Source organism: Tyto alba, unplaced genomic scaffold (assembly GCF_018691265.1).
Source record: "Tyto alba isolate M040663 unplaced genomic scaffold, T.alba_DEE_v4.0 Super-Scaffold_42, whole genome shotgun sequence".
Classification (NCBI taxonomy): Eukaryota; Metazoa; Chordata; class Aves; order Strigiformes; family Tytonidae; genus Tyto; species Tyto alba.
The window spans coordinates 7427856-7446518 of NW_024881318.1; the positions used below are offsets into that span (position 1 = coordinate 7427856).

General features: G+C 40.2%; 1 protein-coding gene across 2 annotated transcripts in view; it reads right to left on the reverse strand.

Annotated features, from left to right (window-relative positions):
- Positions 1-4297: 4297 nt before the first annotated feature.
- CUNH18orf25 (chromosome unknown C18orf25 homolog) overlaps positions 4298-18663 on the reverse strand; it is a 47073-nt gene continuing 32707 nt past the window's right edge. For both annotated transcript variants that reach the window (XM_042804662.1, XM_042804663.1), the window contains exons 3-5: positions 16027-16209; positions 11879-12005; positions 4298-6128 (exon numbers count right to left, since the gene is read on the reverse strand). In XM_042804662.1, coding sequence (XP_042660596.1) covers positions 5939-6128; positions 11879-12005; positions 16027-16209 — 500 coding nt within the window. In that variant the 3' untranslated portion in view covers positions 4298-5938. The remainder of the gene's footprint in view (positions 6129-11878; positions 12006-16026; positions 16210-18663) is intronic.

Genomic DNA, 18663 nt, shown 5'->3' on the forward strand with positions numbered 1-18663 from the left:
CACTACTTCTACGAGTGACTTTGGCATACAGAGTTGGAGATTTCTACTAAAACCTGCTGATCACACAGAGTTCTGCAGCAGCGCTGCCAACACTGGAAGACACGGATGAGGTCAGATGGGCTGGAGTGAGGGACATCACGCGGGAGTTCAGTAGTGCCCAGTGTAGGGTAGACACACAAGGACCTGGCAGAATGGAAATGGGAAAGATTTCTGTGTCCTTGACTGTGGGCCAGCCAAAAGCTGTCGATGCTGTGAAGCCATGGACAAAGCAAACGTGATCCTCAGCTGTATGAGACAGCATTTTGTCAGAGGCACACATAGGAACCCCCCGGAAAAGGCACCAGTCAGGCTCCAGGAGCTCTGCATTCAACTGCATCACCTACAGCAATGAAAAATTAATTTGACAGAGGGCTCTTACTTGTTTCTTTTTCCAGCTCTGATGTGATTGCCCTGGATTCACCCGAAGTTGCTGATGCAGCTAGTAAATGTAGAAAGTCATCTGAAATTAAACTTTCAGTTTTCCCCTGCCCACTCCAGCTTTGTCCTAAGATTTACTGTCTGAAAGATCCTTCCTTCCCAGTAGCTGGCACTCAATTCTAATTTTAAACTGAATTGCAAATCCAGATGACTAACCAGCTCCAAGAGAAAACTTCCAATGGGCGTGTATAAATCAGTAGTCATAAGGACTCTCAGGAGTTCATTTATACTTTTCATAAACTCCCTGGTATCAAGCTGTAGACCGGGGGAGGGGGGTTGGATCCTCATCTGATGTTTAGTTTCAGTAAAAGGAAGACGTTCACCTTATTTGCACCAAGGACAAAAGTAGATGCAGGGTTTGTTCATTGCAAGTTTGAGTTTTGCAGGCATGCTGTTCCTTTCCTCTGCAGATGGAAGGGAAACTGCATCCCTGTGATGCTCTGGAGAGAAAGCCACAGAGCAGCTGACATTCACAGATGATGACCCTAAAAAGGAGAGGCAAAACCAAGCAGTATTTCAGCAAAGGGGGATGGATGATGTGCTCAGCAAAGGACACCATTTGCAGATTCTCCAGGGAACTGGGGAGCTAATCCACTTAGCAGAACCCTTTGAGTTCCAATTTTAAGGCAGACAAACTAAATTTGCAGTCACAAAATTAATCCGTATTGCAATGATTTCACTGGGCAAAGCAACAGAAAATCTAACCTGTTTGGGTAGTTTTTGTCAGTTCTTGTATTGCCCCAAGAATGACAATTCCCACAAAGCCAACTGACTCCTGCATTGAAAAGCAGAGTCGCCCGAGCCATGAGGAAGGTGCTGAGTGCTGCAGGAGGAATTTTAAGCTTTCCATTTGGTGTATCCTGAAGTCCAAAGATTGTGGGTATCTCTTGGTGCTGGAGGAAAAAAAGATTCAGGAGATAGGTCAACTCTTACCTTCCCACATCTGCACCAAACTCCGCAGAGCTGGTGATACACATGAAATAAAATCCGAGCCTGGCATCTACCTCCAGAACCACCACCAGACCCAGAATTTCTATTTTCAAACTTCACAAAAGCCAAGGACTCAGTGGGGCTAAAATGACGCCTCACTTGACTCTCATCATGCATCTTGACATTTAAAATACGTGAGTAAATGGCTCTCCTTATTCTCACCACTGACAGCCTTCTCACGTGATAAAAACATCAGAACTAAAGCAAACTCCCTAATTAGCTGGAAACTACTACTATTTCTTCTTATTATTATTTTCTTCTTCTTCCTTTTCTTTTCTTCTTCTTTTCTTCTTCTTCTTTCTTCTTTTCTTCTTCCATTTTCTTCTATTTTTCTTCTTCCTTTTCTTTTCTTCTTGTCTTCTTCCTTCTCTTATTTTCTTCTTCTTTCTTCTTCTTCTTCCTTTTATTTTTTCTTCTTCTTCTTTTTTTTCTTTCTTTTCTTCTTCTTCCTTTTCTTCTTCTTTCTTCTTTCCTTCTTCCATTTTCTTCTATTTTTCTTCTTGTCTTTTCTTCTTGTCTTCTTCCTTATTTTCTTCTTCTTTCTTCTTCTTCCTTTTCTTCTTCTTCTTCTTCTTCTTCTTCTTCTTCTTCTTCTTCTTCTTCTTCTTCTTCTTCTTCTTCTTCTTCTTCTTCTTCTTCTTCTTCTTCTTCTTCTTCTTCTTCTTCTTCTTCTTCTTCTTCTTCTTCTTCTTCTTCTTCTTCTTCTTCTTCTTCTTCTTCTTCTTCTTCTTCTTCTTCTTCTTCTTCTTCTTCTTCTTTCTTCTTTCTTCTTCTTTATTATTATTGTTATCATTCCTATTTCCTTTTTGGATATGAGAAGACTGGCAGGCAGTGGGACCGTGTTTAGCACAGTGCAGTTAAACTTACCATCCTTTCTCTTTACTCGCGGCTGCAAATTCCCCGCTGTGGTTTGGTGGTTCTCCGAACGCTGTTCAGCCTGGCACCACCCCTTGGGGTCTGTGAGAAGCTGCCCAGACCTTCACAGCTGGTCTACGCACCCATTCCAGACGGCAGCAGATCTGAGCTTCCCAGCACCACCCGGCTGCGTGAGAAAACCCGAGCGTAACAGCGGTCTCTTACTCACACGCTCTTACCGACCAGGCGGAAGACAGCCGGGAGGATGGGACAAGGGGAGGCAGTTGGAGAAACGCCGGTGTGCAGGCTGCTCGGGCACCCGACGGGGTGTGACGCGCGGGGAGATGGAGGCTGTGCAGAAGCCGCGTCCCTAGAAGGCATTCTGCGGAGCGCGACGGGCAGCGGCCCGCTCGTCCCAGCCCCCCGGTGCCCCCCACCAGCGCTACCGGGGGGAGAAGCGGTGGTCCTGACCCGCTCGGGGAGATAAGGGGAAGCTTCTGTGGTCAGGAATTCACGTTCCCGTTCCGGATGTTCAAAACTAAAACGCTGCGTCGCAGCAGGCAACCGTGCCGAATCTGGGCAGCTGTAAGCCCGTTCCCGGAACTTAAACCTTCATTTTTGAGATGTGACAAACTGAAGCACGTTGAATGAAAGTGGAAAAAAAAATCCCAAACAAATAGATATTGTTTAAATAATACACTCTATTTTATTTTGTCTTAAAATAGTTTAAGCTTTATGCTACAGACTTGTTTCAAAAAACAGAAGGTCTCATCTTGCACCAAAAATATATATATTTTTATATATATATAACACTCTGTTTTATTATTATTTTTTCTCCAAAGACCATTAAATACTAGGTGGAAAATGAGAACTAAATAATGAGTGTCAAGAAGAATCAACTTTTTTAACTAGAGTCGCACGTTTTAAACATTTATATTCTAAGCAATGATTTGTCTTCACTAGAGTAGATTCCATGTTCACACTCCAGCAATTCAGGAACTGCTAAACCATGAAGGGCTTGAGCCAATGCACACTGAAATTGATGGAAAGCCCTCCATCAACTCCAGTGGGTTCTGGATCAGGCCCCAAGTGCACTGGTTCTTAGCCATACAACGGCTAGCATTTGTCTTTCCTGCTGAGAAGAGAAAAAACATCCAGGCACCTTTTGCTCTCTTTTAAAAACAAAACAAAACAAAAAACAAAAACAAAAAAAAGAAAAGAAAAAAAAAAAAAACAACAACAAAACCACTTCCTAGTTATCCAGTGATTGTGGTTTTCAGATCACTACCCTTTCAAATTTGTTAAGAGAAAATACATAGTGTTTTAAATAAAAGAAAACCTGCATCAGACTACAATACATGAATTGTTTAAACAAACACAGTGCACAATTGGAGGAAGTTTGGTTAGGACACAGTCATTTTTATATATACATGGAAGTCACATCATATACAAACTGAAAAACAAGAGAGTTAGTTTGCATTTTTCATGGAAGGACTACAAATGGGTCCCTGCAGCTTTCTTCAAAACTGATCTTTAAAAGACGCTGTGAAACAGGAAAAAGCAGCCACACTAAACCACCGTTCCGAAGTTGCCTTTACAGCATGTGTGCTAGCCCACTAAAATGACGGCTGAGTTGCATGATTAAAATATGAGGAGAAAAGACCAACAGCCACTACTGATACAGTGCCCCAACAGTACAGGGCTTTTCCCTATTGCAGTGCGAATGGGCTCCGTCCATGCGCCGCTCCCTCCCGCCCCCAGAGAAAGAAATCAGTCACTAGAAGCACTACATACATTTTTCTGGCCATGCAATACACTTACGTTCGATGCTTTAGAAAGCTTGAAACTGGACTATCAATCCCTTACCTAGTTGTTCTTTAAAGTGCAGTCATAACTGCTCTGCTTATTGAAGAAAAAGCTGGCTGTTACTATCTATACCACTACTGCTCGTAATTTTTCCTTTAAGGTATGTGACAACATAGGTAATTTTTTTTTTTTTTTGGCCTACAGATAGAATTATTGGAAGCCAATAAATTTAAAAACCGGCCCACACAAAAAGAAAGCAGAACTTCCTATGTCCTGACTATCCCCTGTTCAGCCTTAAACAGCTAAAAAATCTGATGAGAGCACTGTACAAAATTCCCACTAGAAACATTTTGAATACAGAGGAACATTTTAATTGCACAACAGACATTTAAAATGAGTATCATCTTGTTAAAGTCTAATCTTTGGTTTTTGCCTTGAGAAAGGCTCAAAATGATAGATGAGGGGCAGGTATTTCCATATACACTACAGGAACTACAGCCCGCTAAAGTTAGTTCCACTGATTTCAGTAAATATTCTGGCAAAAAGTGCTTTCTGGATCATAGCCTAAAAACAATTCCGAAACTAGGATAAAAGATATGAGCTAAAACCAGAAAAATGGTGCCGATGTAGTTTTTTTAAAGAAACAGAAAGATCACAACCATAGGCCCTGATCCTGCAACAACTTTTAGGGCAAAGGTTTAAGCACTTGGATGGCCCCAGGAGTTTCAGCTAACTGTCTGAGCTGAACCTACACAGCTGCTAAAGTACTTTGCCAGATTCAGGCTTTGCAAGGTTGGTTGTTTTGTTGGGTTTCTGTTTGTTTGTTGTTTGCTGTTGTTGGTTTGGGGTTTTTTGTGTGTTTTTTTTTGTTGTTGTGGTGGTGTTTTTTTTTGTTTTTTTTTGTTTGTTTGTTTGTTTGTTTTGTTTTTTTTTTTTTTTGAGATGGTCAACGAAGCAAATAAGAAATGAAGACTATGAGCAAAATGTTTCACTTCTACTTCGGGCAAGACTCAGATAGAGGTAAAAAAGTTCAGCTGTATTTAGAAAGGAGAGGCATGCTGGGTCTTTTTATTACTCTTTTTTTTCTTGTGCTTTTGCAATAATCAGCTGTTACTAAGTCACTACTATTACTATTTTGAGCTATAACAAGCTGTAGGAAATGATCAGTGAAACAGTAGTCAAGTAGAGAGAAGACTCAGCACTGAAGACTGTAAACTATAAATTACATTGAAAATAAAAATCCTTTAATTAGAAGCTGTTCAGTGCATGTGTTATGGGCCATTTGTATTAAAGACAGTCCTCTCCTGCTGGTAATGTAACCTAATCAGCTTGAGTATAAATACTCTTGGCCCAATTTTCAGAAGTGTTGAATGCCCCCAGTTCCACTGACATCAGTGAGGACACAGCATTTCTCAAAATCACTGATGCTCACACAGCAAAACACTAACTTCTACTAACAAACTCAATATACTGATAAATTAAAAATGTTCTGAAGTCAGAGGTGGGATAGGGTGGGAGGACCTAAGCTTGCGCACAGTTATTTCTTCAGATTAACACACACGTTAGTAACTGTAATTGTGTTTTAAATGGGGTGCTATTGGGTTTTAATTCTGGGAGGAATCCTCCTTCGAGAAGGCAAAACCATTTTAAATTATATTGAAATTACACCACATTCATATGGAAATCAAAAACTTCATGAGTTTGAATTTCATAATGCCAGGAACAGGCCTCCTGAAGCTGAAACTTCAACAACGAACTTCTGTGCAACGAAGGGGAGAAGGGGTAAGGACAGAAACACAGTGACACTGCATTACAGTAGATATTTGCGTCTGGTATCCTCATCCAAAGTGAGGTCTACTACTTCTGGGGGCGAAGACCAATTCTGCTGGGGAGTCACAGCTGTCCATGATTGTGTTTGCTGAGTGTTAATGTACTGTGAGCCTGAGGCATGCTTCCAGGAAGACACACTCTGAATCACACCTCCCCTGGGATGCACACACCTGTAGCAAGGCAAAAAACACAAAGGATTAAAGCTGCTCTTCAATTCAGGCACATTTTCATCACTTTTCAGTTCATCACTTTTTCAATTCAGGCACAATTTCATCACTTAGGCATCTTGTTAACATGTCCCTCTCCAAAATGTCCTTGTGGATTTTCCGTTTGTAGAGTTCATGACATCTTAAACACCCAGTAAACAACTTAAATTTAAACTTGGGGGTGGTAAGGATTAAATTATTTTTAAGAACTGAATTCTGCCAGTGGGTGTAAAGTGATATTCCTTACAAAATATGTGCATGGATCCCAAGGATCTTGAAGTCTGACCCATCACATGTAGTACCATGCATTATTCAGAAGCATAGTTTCCTGCTAGTAGTTTTACCCACTGGACTTTTTAAAAGAGAAAAATTTTAAGTGAGTCTTGATGAGACAAAGAGAAAAGCGCTCTCTATATGAAATCAAAACCATGTTAAAATAAGGACATAATGATGCTTTCATTACAATAATTACAAAAGACATCTTGTAACGACATTTTGCAGCCGTTAGATTTGATTTTTCTTTGGTCTTAGCTAAAAATTACAAACATGCTGGAAAATGCTCACTGATAACAGTACAGCCCTACTTCAGCAAAATATTTAAGCTTTCAGTGATTATAGTCAATGACACTAAATCATGTATTTAAAGATAAGCATACACTCAAGTGCCTTGCTGAAGAGAGGTACATATCTACTTATTTGCACAGCATTTTACCTATTATATTAATAATAGATATGTAACAATCGAAGTACAAGCTAACAATAATTAGAAAAAAACAGAATGAAAGACAGCCTAATTTTGCTATGTGATGAAGCAATCACAAGAATTTACTGGAATCTTTAAGATGTTCACTCCATTTCCTGTTGTGAATCTTAACAAAGAGATAGTAAAACTTTGTACCTAGTGCTCCAAAAGTTGTTTTGCTTTTGTAAGCACTGGTGGTGGCTGCAGCTGCTCCTGGCTGCAGACATAGCAGGAGACATTTGGCTGCTGGGGAAACCTTTTCCTGCTTCTTTGTGAAGACAGGTGTACTGGATTTCAGGAAACAGGCTTCTGCACTGGTCAAATATCCCTGACATTTATACTTAAGGTAGTGCCATTTTTTCCCCCAGAACTACTTAGGTTATGAACATCTCTCTTAGCTCTGGTTAGAGTTTCATGAAATAGAATGAAAAATCTCATTCTCTGAGCTCTAACTTCTCTGAATATAAATGTCTGATTTCCTTCTCCAATATGCTACTTAGTTTTGGATGTGATGTTCAGAATGACTTTTTTATTACTTCTTCAGTCTTAAAAATATATACTTGAAGTATGTATCTACAAAGAAACAAGACTGGAACTCTAACAAATGTAGAGGATTTTTTTTTTTTAAAAGCTTTAAGAATACATATTTTTAAACAAAACTGACAAGAAAAGCTTGGTGCCAAAGCACATTAAATACAATGATCAATCTCAGGGACTACGATCCATTGTTCTGATACAGAACAGTCCTCAGTGCTTAGGCAAAGCTAATACTAACTTTCCTCCCTGATGATGACAAAAAGCAAGCTACAAATTATCTCATAAAAATAATCCTTTTCCAAAATAGAAGTATTTATCCTCAAACAAGTCACACAAACAGCCAAGAGAAAAATGTTCAATCAAACATTAGCTTAGGGAACATGCCTTCCAATCTGTAGCTAAGGGAGGATACCAAGTAAAGGCAATCAAAAAAGAGAGGGAAAAAAAAAAAAAAGAGGAAAAAACCAGAGGAATGCTGTTTTATATACATGCATAATAAAGCAAATAAAATCTACTGGAGAAAAACTAAACAAATTGAGAAACATGACTTGGTGTTCTAAGTAGATGCCAAATAATCTTCCAATGATGAGAAATGCCACCAATTCACTAGAAATTCAAAAAACTAAAAATGATGGACAAACTCCAGGGTGTCACAACTCACATAACCCCAACAACACGGAATATGAAGCATGATAAAAAATAGTGTGAGCAAAAGAACTGAATCCAAACAGCATCCTGACTAAACATGCAAAAAATACTGATCAAAAACCTAAACCTTTTCCAGAAAACTACAACCCTGTCAGAAGTCCATCAATACTTCATAACCGCAAGCCCAGACCCGCAAGAGAAATAAAATTCTAAATAGGATTTGAACAACTGAAATGTGTGAGTATTCAACGGAGCCAGTAAGAATGAGTCTTTGGGAGATGGTAGATGATTACACGAGCAAAGGAAAGCACAGAAGCGTGCTTTAAGTCTGTCTTTGACAAAATTATTTCAGTCTGTATCTACTAAAACTGATTTTAAACAGCAACACTGCATTTACTTAAAATTTTCACTGTTGTACAAGATAAGTATTGAGGAAAGCAGCATGGAATGCTTTTGACTAGATGTGCTGGGTTTCTGTGGAGCGTTTTTTGGTGGTGGGGGAGGGGGCTACAGCTGTGTCCCCTGTGAGAAGCTTCTCGGAGCTCCCCCAGCTCCAAGTCAGCCCCACCTCTGGCCAGGGCTGAGCCAATTAGCAAAGGTGGCTGCACCTCTGCAATAACATATTTAAGAAGGGACCTGGGCAGCGGAGCAGGGATGATGTTGGGACTTGTGAGGAGGAGTTGCGAGAATGACAAACACCCAGGCCAGTGGAAGGAAGGAGAAGGAAATGGGGAGCTGCGCCGGAGCAGAGACCCCTGTATCCCATGGGGAGACGGCAGGGCCCCCACCACCACCCATGGAGGTCCATGGCAGAGCAGAGGTCGACCTGAAGCCCGAGAAGAAAGTGACTCTGGGACAGGCGGCTGTGCTTGCAGTAAGCCAGGAGCCTGAGGAAATGAGATGCCCCTGCTATTGTAGCTTGGTGCTGGCAGGACTGGAACACGCAGGGGGGACCCACGCCAGAGCAGCTCGGGAACGGCTGCGGCCCGTGGGGAGGACTCACACTGGAGAAGGTTCGTGGAGAACTGCCTGAATTGAGAGGGGAGCCCCGTGGAGCAGGGGAGGGAAGTGCGGTGTTCCCCCCAGCTCCCGAGCAGGAGCTGACTGTGACCCCCATCCCCTGCCCCTGTGCTGCTGGGGGAGGAGGGGGAGAGATGGGGAGCAGAGTGGGGGGAGGTGTGTTTTTTGGATGTGGTTGGTGGTTCTCACTGTCCCACCTGGTCTGTTAAGTCTTGTCTTTGTTAGCATTTGAATTAAAGTGATGTTTTCTTTTTCTTCCCCTAAGGAGTCTGTCTTTTGCCTGTGACCATAATGGGTGAGTGACTCCTCCTTGTCCTTAAGTGGTCATATTCTCCTCCCATCGCTGATGGGGGAAGGAGTGAGTGGCTGTGTGTGGTGCTCAGTTGCCCTCTGAGCCTAAACCATGACACTAGGGGATCTCAAGAAGAAGGGCTGTGTGTACATAGTGCTAGTCAGATTTACACGAACTAGTATTGGAGGAGAAGTCCACACTGCTTATTAGAACAAAGATCCTGCAAGCCCTGGGTCTGCTGGATAAATAGCCAGGCAAGCTAAAGATTCCGTGTCTTCAAAAAGAGTTAGCCATGCAAGTACTTTCAATATTCTAAAAGCAAGGGCTAAATCTCTTTTCCTTCGGCACCTTAAAATTTCCTTTTTTCACATCCAACAGCACTGGAGCGTGCCCACACTATTTGTACAGTTTCCTGCCCAGCAAACTGAGTCCTGCACACCTTTATTCTTCCATTCCTCAAGACAGATGCAGTGAAGGGACAAGGAGGAACAGCTCTGTTCCTTGTCCCTCACACCCCTTTTCCACCTCCAAGCATCCACCAAGCAGCAGACGAGTTTTAGAAAGAGTTTGTCTGTATTGTTTCAACTTGCTTTTATTCCACGAAATTATCCCTCCATACTATATGAAAACACCAGTCGTCTTCAATTGCTTCATAATACCTTAAGCCAAGGAAAGATCAAAGACTGAAGATGAAGAGTAACATCAAAAAACACCTATGAAGAAAAACAGCTGAAACACAGATAGACAGCTTTCTGAGCTGGAGAGAAAACCTCCAGCTTCCATACTGTCCTGGGTTTGAGTGAGTGGTGGTTTTTTTTTTTGGTGGCAGGGGAGGGGGCTATCGGGGCGGCCCCCTGTGAGAAGCTTCTTGAAGCTCCCCCAGCTCCAAGTTGGCCCCACCTCTGCACCAAGGCTGAGCCCATCAGCTGCACCTCTGCGATAACGTATTTAAGAAGGGACGTGGTGACGGGCAGTTGGACTTCAGAGGAGGAGTTGCTGCAGCTGCGTGAACACCAAGGTCAGTGGAGGAACGGGGGAAGAAAGGAGGGGGGAGGTGTGCCGGAGCAGAGACCCCCCTGTATCCTGTGGGGAGACAGCAGGGCAGCCCCCCCCTGCCACCCATGAAGATCTACAGTGGAGCAGACACTGATTTATGGCCTGTGCTTTTCACCTGGAAGATCAATGTGCTGTACCCAAAGCAGGCCGGGGTCTCATGGGAAAAGGCAGCCCCGCTGCTGTAATTCAGTGCTGGGAGGATTGCAGCATGCGGGGGAGTCCCACGCCGGAGCAGCTCGGGAAGGGCTGCAGCCGTGGGAGGGAATCCAGTCGGAGGAAGTTAGTGACCCATGACGGAGCAGTGTGGGGAACGCTGTGGCCCATGGGAGGAATTCAAGTCGGAGAAAGTTTGTGGAGGACTGTCTCCTGTGAGAGGGGGACCACGATGGAGCAGGGGCAACACGTTCCAGACACTCCCCTCACCGAGGATAAGGGAAGTGGCAGCACTGACTGCACCCCCCATTCCCTGCCCCTGTGCCACTGGGGGAGGAGGTAGAGATATCGGGAGCAGAGCTGAGCCCGGGAAGAAGGGAGGGGTGGGGGGAAGGTGTTCTCAAGATGTGGCAATGCTTCTCACTGTCCTACTCTGTTATGTGTTGTTGTTGTTAGTGTCTGTAATAGATCTATTTTCTTTTTTTCTTCCCCTAACGAGTCTGCCTTTTGCCTGTGACCATAATGGGTGATTTGCCCCTCCCTGTCCTATCTTGAATCCCAAGCCTGGCTTATTTTTCCCTTCTTATCGCTGGGGAAGATGGGAGGAATGAGCGGCTGTGTGGTGCTCAGTTGCCCTCTGAGCTCAAACCATGACACATACCCTCATCTGCTTTGGGGGTCTGAACTCTCCTGTATCTGGAAATAAAGCCAAGATTCATAAGGAACTGATATTTAATCTAAAGGGGCTATCTTATGACGTTTGCCATTGAAAAGTTGATACTATTTTTACAACTACTGATTAATTAAATAAACTGGAAGCTGATTAAATGCTTAAAGTAAGTAAATATTTTGAAAGGAAACTAGTGCCCACATAAATATTGGTGTTTATGAATTTACATATTCACACTCTGCCCTTAAAATATGAATTCCTACCAGTAGCTCCAGATGCATATAAATTTAGTATCTCAGTAATTGGTATTTTAATAGTATGTATGTTTTGTCTGTTAGTATTTGATATCGAATCACAAGCTTAATCTGAATACATATGAAGTTGTTAATGTTCTAAAGAAAAACATTCTGACATCACCATGACCATGAGAATAGAAAAAACAAGTGCAACTTTTGCTGGTTTGGGTCATGAGTCATGGATGGATAACTACAGAAGTGGATGTCAGCAGTTTTTTTCTTTATTCATTTTGGCAATACAGACATTCTGATAAAATGAAAGACCTAAAAGTGGAAAAAGAGAAAAAAAGGAATTCATACCTGGCATGTTCCTGAACTCCAACAATCTCTACTTCACTATCTGAAGAGGCGATATTAATTTCTTCATTGATCTGGGCGTTACCAGAAGAGGTTTTGTCACTTGCAAGGAAGCCTGGATCCAAATGACCTATAGATGGGGAAAATGCAAATACAGACAATGTTTAACAGCCTACACAACTCAGATATCATCTGGAAAAGGAATTTCACAAGCTATCAAAAAAACAGACTGAAGCACTGAGATCAGAAAATCTTATTACATCGAGTTATATGACTTTCAGTTCATCATCTGATACAGGATGACCACTGGATTTATCCAGTCTCAGTAGCTCTAGTCATGGTGCTGTTGCACCAATGTGAGCAAAGCTCGGCTACTGCATCTGTAGCACGTGATGTAATTCGGCTTTCCATCTGTTATTTTATGACAATGCTAAGAGTTAGACTGTGCCTAAACCTCTTTGAAATAAAGGAACGAGACAATCTATTGTCAATAAATCAAACTCCATGATACTGTGGCAAACAAAGCCTAGAGGCTGGACAGAAACATTACACACACCAAGGAAAATGAATTTATTTTCTTTTTTATTTTAAAATAAGGCAAGACAGTCAATGTAAATACCCAACAAACCTATCCGTTTCTGGTCACACTACTTCACACATCTGCTCTAACATTATTACAAATACTTGGGAAAAAAAAAAAATCTGTTTTGCGTAAATTCTATATACAACACTGTTGGTTTGTTACTATAGCTCCTCAGTGCTATCCAGTTCATCAGTCTGTCAAACAAGTTCTATCTAAATACTCACAACTAGTGTGGTAGGCTTCGCCTTTTCTGCCAAGTACTGCTAAGAAGGTTCATCACTACCATTAGTGAAGCTGTGTTGTGACATATCAAATAATATTTGCATGGAGAACACAAGCCAGCCAAAATTATTTGCTTGACAGAAAATAAACAATTTAAAAAATCAATTAAAAAATAAGATTTCAATAAAGAGATAACTTCTACTTTTTCTTTCTTTTTTTTTTTTTTTTCATTAAAAATAAAGATTACTTCTACTGTCCCTCTTTAGCAGCAACCTGGGGGATGCTTGGCAGATGACACTACCTACTCCTTGGAAACCACACACTCAGCTGTATTAAACAGGGGAGGAATCATTTGTCAAGCAGGAAATTTGAGATTAGATAAATATATTATGTATATTTAGTTTGACTGGACACCTCTTCAAAGATGAGAGCAGGAGGATGCAGTACTGATCCACAGAATTTCAAAGGTGTGTGAACATGCAGAACAGATTATACCCCTGGGTAGATCAAGAGGATGCAGAACAAATTAAACTTAAAACAAGTGCCAGGGAAACCTTCTAATGACTACTTAAAGCACTTGGAAAAGATGCAAGCAAATAGAGGGGCAGAGACCATACTGTATGTTCAGTTTTTGAAAAGTGAAGATCCTCGGTGCAACATCTGATCAGGGTGAGCAAGGGAAGGAAACCTGTGTGCTGCCATATACTCAAAGGAGTAGTTTTGACCTCACAGGACAAAAAAGATTCATCAGCTGAACTTAAAAGGAATTAATAGCACAGGCAGGCTTTTCCTAACATTACAGTTCAGCTGAACATTTCTTTGCAAATACCACTGAGTTCCAGAAAGTCCCCAACTGGGTCATGGATTTTTCTTTAATAGAAGTGCCTGGGCACACTGTGAAACATGAAATGGAAGTGCTCAGAGGCTTTGATTCATGTGCTGGCGATGCAAACCAGAAGCTTTATGTGATTACCGCCCCAGGATTCACGTTGCCCCACCTCCTGCCTCCCCCCTCAACCTTCTGAACATCACTGCTGCTACAGCACAGGCTGCCCAACAGCAACACAATCCTTGGCCACTGAGTCATGCAAACTGGTACGGATATCAACCTGCCTTAATACGTTGTATTAATGATGTACCACCATTCTGCACCCTTTGCTATGCAAGGTAATGCCTGGCAGAGAGGCAAAGCAGACCAGCTCTTAAATAGCCTCCAAATGAATCCCCAGATGTATAAATCAGAGCCCCAAAAGAGTAGTATTCTACCATAGCTTTAAGTTTGGACAACAAAAAGGTAACTAGCAGTACAGAAACCATGATTAGCAGAGTAACTATTGCAACAGTAGCTGAGTGTAAATCAGGATTATAGCATACAGGTAGATTTGCAGCCTCTGGCCATAGAAATTTCATGCCTGATAATGTGCCTATGCTGTTAATTTCTTTGCATGAACATTAAGATGATGCCCAAAGGAGATGTTTTGTTTGGCCTACAACATCAGGGCTTGCAACACAGCCCAAAATACTTGCCCATGCACAAAGATGTGATAGTGTGTCCTAATAAGATTTTTTACTTAGATAAAGCTTATGTTGTTATTTTCCCACGGGAACACATCATTTAATGTCTGTTAAACTAGATACTGGCTGAAGATTAATTTGGGAATGAGATGTAAGATTCTAAAATCCTGCTTTCCAAATATGCAATCCCAGACATGGTAAGAAAAGGCCAGTACTGACAAATGTGCAGTCAGAAGTGTACCGAGGCTACAGGGCTCTGGGGCAAGGTGTATTCAGGAAGAAAAAGAGATTCATCCTTTCAGACATTGACATGGCTGTAGCTCCAAGAGCAAATTTGTCTGGACATGTTCCCACCCGGTCAGGGATGAAGAGGCTTCCTGAAGTTTTCTAGTTTTCTTTTACCTGGCAAACTCTTTCTCGCAAGGTCCCTTGGATACAGGTGGAGGAAGGAAGACAAAGTTCCACCTGAATCGCAGCATTGTACTTGTAAGCAGAAAGTGGAAGAAAGCTTGGTAAGAAACATTACTTTTTATTTCCTTACACTCCTTTGAAGTACCAATCTATTAATGCTATACAATAAAGTTAATTTCAGCTGTTCTAATAATTTAATAAATCACTTTATAAGGGAGTGGCCTTCCTAGGGGTCAAATAGTTAACTATCAGTCAGCTGCTATCCTGCAAACAATACCAGTGAGCTTGGAAAACACCAGCTAGCTTCAAAAAGTCTGAAACAACATCCAGCCACAGACCACAGTGAAATGCAACAAAGATTCTCATATTCAAATAACGGACTTGTCTACTGTATTATAATGGAATATCTGTTTCAAAATCAGCCACATGTATTTCTTCAAGTCTTACAGACACTGAAAAGTAGTTCAGAGCTACCAGGACACTTTCAATTCAGGTGCCCTTTGGCAGGCTTCTGTTTGGAAAAGTCAGCATGAAAAAAACCTGCCATGGTCCACCACTGCAGGCAAGACACTGTCTTATGCAGCTAAAAATCTTAACATGAGTATTAAAAAAATGAGTGGAAAGGAAGGCAATATGTTGGCATACTAGGCTGCAGGGATGAAGTCAACAGCAAATATTTCATTAGCTCTCTGCATACAAAACACAGTAGCATTTAATGTTGTCAACTCTTTTGTCAGTAAGAGTTGCAAGCACTTAGTGAAGCTGAACAATTTTTATGAGCTACACGAACTTCTCTGAATTCTTCCACAGTATTTCTGCTCTTGCCTTTCTGATGGAAATTTCTTTGCTGTCTTTTGATGCTAAGCCCATTACCAGCATCTTTTCACCCTTCATCTTTATCTGATGCTGGTCTGTCCAGTTTTCTCAGGTATGTTAGAAATGCAGATGGAATATAGGAATAATTAAGGCTTGTATTTTAAGGAAATAAAGAGACAAACAAAAAGACTTACACAGACAAATACAATACTTAAAATGAGATTATGATCATTTACTAGCTGGTGGCATGGGTTGTCACAATCAACCATTCAGTAACAAGCTTGGCTCACTTTGTTTTTTTAAAAAAACAACACCAAAATGCCAGAGCTAAGTTCCACAAAGTAATTAGAGAGAAAATAAGGATAAAAAGTAATTAAGAAAATTAGTGTCAAATATACATTGCAGGATTCTTTGTCAGTTTGTATCAGTTGTTATTTGGAGTAAATGTCAGACCTTTTTAATAAGCACCTGTACTGTTGTATGGCAAAATCCACATAGGGAGCTTTTAAAACTATATAAACTACAAAAATACGGAAAGCAAGAAAGGGAAAGACATCAACTGAGATACTGGAACAAGCATCAGAGAAAGAGAATTTAAACAAACCTGTATCAGCACTCAGTTCATCTAGCAGCCCTCTGGTTCTCCAAGTAGATCCTGAGTCTTGATTTCCTAAAGAATTATTGTGCTCTTGAACTACTGCAGCTGCCAACAGATTGTCCACATTTACCACTTCTGGGTCTGAATTTGTGTCTGATATATCATAATGAGCTACAACTGGAGGTCCATCTGCAGAAGGAGAGAAAAGCAATGTGGATTAGAACTCAGCATACTGTGAAAGACACTTTTAAAAGTAAAAATCATTTGTTTAAGGATTAATGCAATCTCCTACATGAAGCTCTTAAAGAACTATATATGAATTATTAAACTTCAGTTAATGAAGTCTGCGATTACAGAGACATTTTAACTTTTGCATACACAGAAAACATAAATGTAAGAAAACCACATTTATCAGTGTATCAGTTATTTGTGTATTATTTTTTACATTAACACATAAACATCTTCGTATCTGACAATGTTACATTTACAATTTTAAAAGGTTAAAATCTTCACTTTAAAATAAAAAATGTTACAGGACACAAAATTTGGCAAGACAAGATATTTATCTAGAGAATTTTACAAAACTCAGTTTACAGCTTACATTACTTTAGGGCAGACTGAATAAAACTAACTTTTTGATATAACTGATCCAGTGACAGTAACTTTAACATTAGGCAACTTTCCTTTCATAACATTTACCTGTCAAGAACAGGGGAATTTTTCAAAATGGCAATGTTTTGTGGTTTTTTTTGTTTGTTTGTTTGTTTGTTTGTTTTTAAGATCAAGAATTACAAGAAACAAAACTATAGTGTGCAGTGATAAATATGCTTTTAATTCAATATGATTACCATATGCATTTTTGCCCACAAAAGTGAAGGGGAAAAGAGGGAGAAAACTGCTTATGTGATTATGAAATCTGTTCTTGAGGAATAACAAAAAGCTGTTTTTTGTCTATTTTGTTAGGATGGACTATTTTCTTTGTGAGGAATGAAAATCACTTATAATTGGAAAGCATGCTAGAAACAGAAGAGGCTCAGGAAAAAGTCAAATTTATGACAAGGATTAATGTGGAAGCAAAGAGAGAACAGGTAAATATTGTAATTCTCAAAGGATGCACATTTTCACCCAAATGCCTTGTCACTGCTACAGCTCATCAACTCAAAGTGGATGAATGTAGTAAGAGTTCCCACTCCCCAAATGAGAAAATAAAACTTTCTTTGGGCCAAGACTTCATCTACAAAAACAAATACAAAATACAAAAACAGGCTGGGCCAAATCTCAGCTGCTTTACTAGTGCAATTCTTTAACTCCAAGGAAGTTCTGGCAGTCGAGCTTCTGCAGAACTTTTCTGTTATGGGTATGACACATAAAGGGTGTAATTTGTAAGGGATAATACAAAGTAATCATAACTAATAATGTGTTTAGGAAGATAGGATGTCCAGAGTTACAAAATGACTAAAGAAATTTTTAAAAGCCACAAAGAATAAAATGAAAACACTTTTCAGGACAGACTGGTTTCTTTTAGGAGTGTTAAATGGCTGCTGAAGAGAGAAAGAACATGATGAAATAAAAGTTTGAAATTTAGTTCTCTGAAAAGCTGTTTCTACTGAGGTTTTTAGGGTGGGGGGTTTTGTTTGTTTGTTTTGGGGTTTGAAGGGTTTTTTTTGGTTGGTTTGGTTTTGTTGTTTTGTTTTTTTGTTTTTTTTTTTTTTTTTGTAACCTGGTCCCTTAAACATAACTCACTATTTTAAGAAATGCCTATTTTGTGATTAGCAACACACTTCATTAAAGAGTGACCATATTGCTTAAGCTGTACTAAAGATCAGTTTTGCAACAAGGTATGAAGAAATTCACAAAATATTTCAGATCAGACCTGCCTCCAAAACAACAATTTCATAAAACAATGTTGTATTACAAACTTAAAACAGACCCAACAAAAATCATGGGTAGTTAAATGCCAATGTATTAAAGACCAAATTGTTCGCAACATGAAACGCTGATGATTATGACTGGAAAAGAAGTCCCGATAATTAACTGAAAGGCAATCTTTCTCTTTTTAAAAGGTATATGCAAAATAATGGAATACCAAGTTCAAAATTAAGCTGGCTGATGTTCAGTTAATTATTTGTGAAAGCTGATGATTAAATTACATGCAGAAGTTACAACTGGACTGAATCATGAGAGGTATGTTTTCTTTCAGTCTTATCATCAGAGTTCAGTGTGAACATATATAATGTGAGCTATAAAAATAAACAGTTGAGTGCAGAAGATACGAGGGTCAAGTACAATATTGACTATTTGACCATTTTTTCAATAGGTTACCTAAAATTTCAGGAGCTATGTACTGTTCTTTCAGGTCTCTGTTTTGCTTCTTACTAAGATCTCCAAAAGCAGAAGCGAAATTTGATTTTAGATAGATGTGTCTACACAAGTAAAATTATATTTGGACAAAAGGCACCAATAGTCTCAAGTCAAAATTGTACCACTCCTACATGTATAATCATGCAAAAATGTATAATAAATGTATATACATGCAGAGTGATATTCTCATCACCTACCCATAGAAATAACTTGTGTGAAAGTCTTCATCAGTAGGAAATACAAGCATAAACTTGTTATCTGTAGCTCCACTCTTGTATCTTC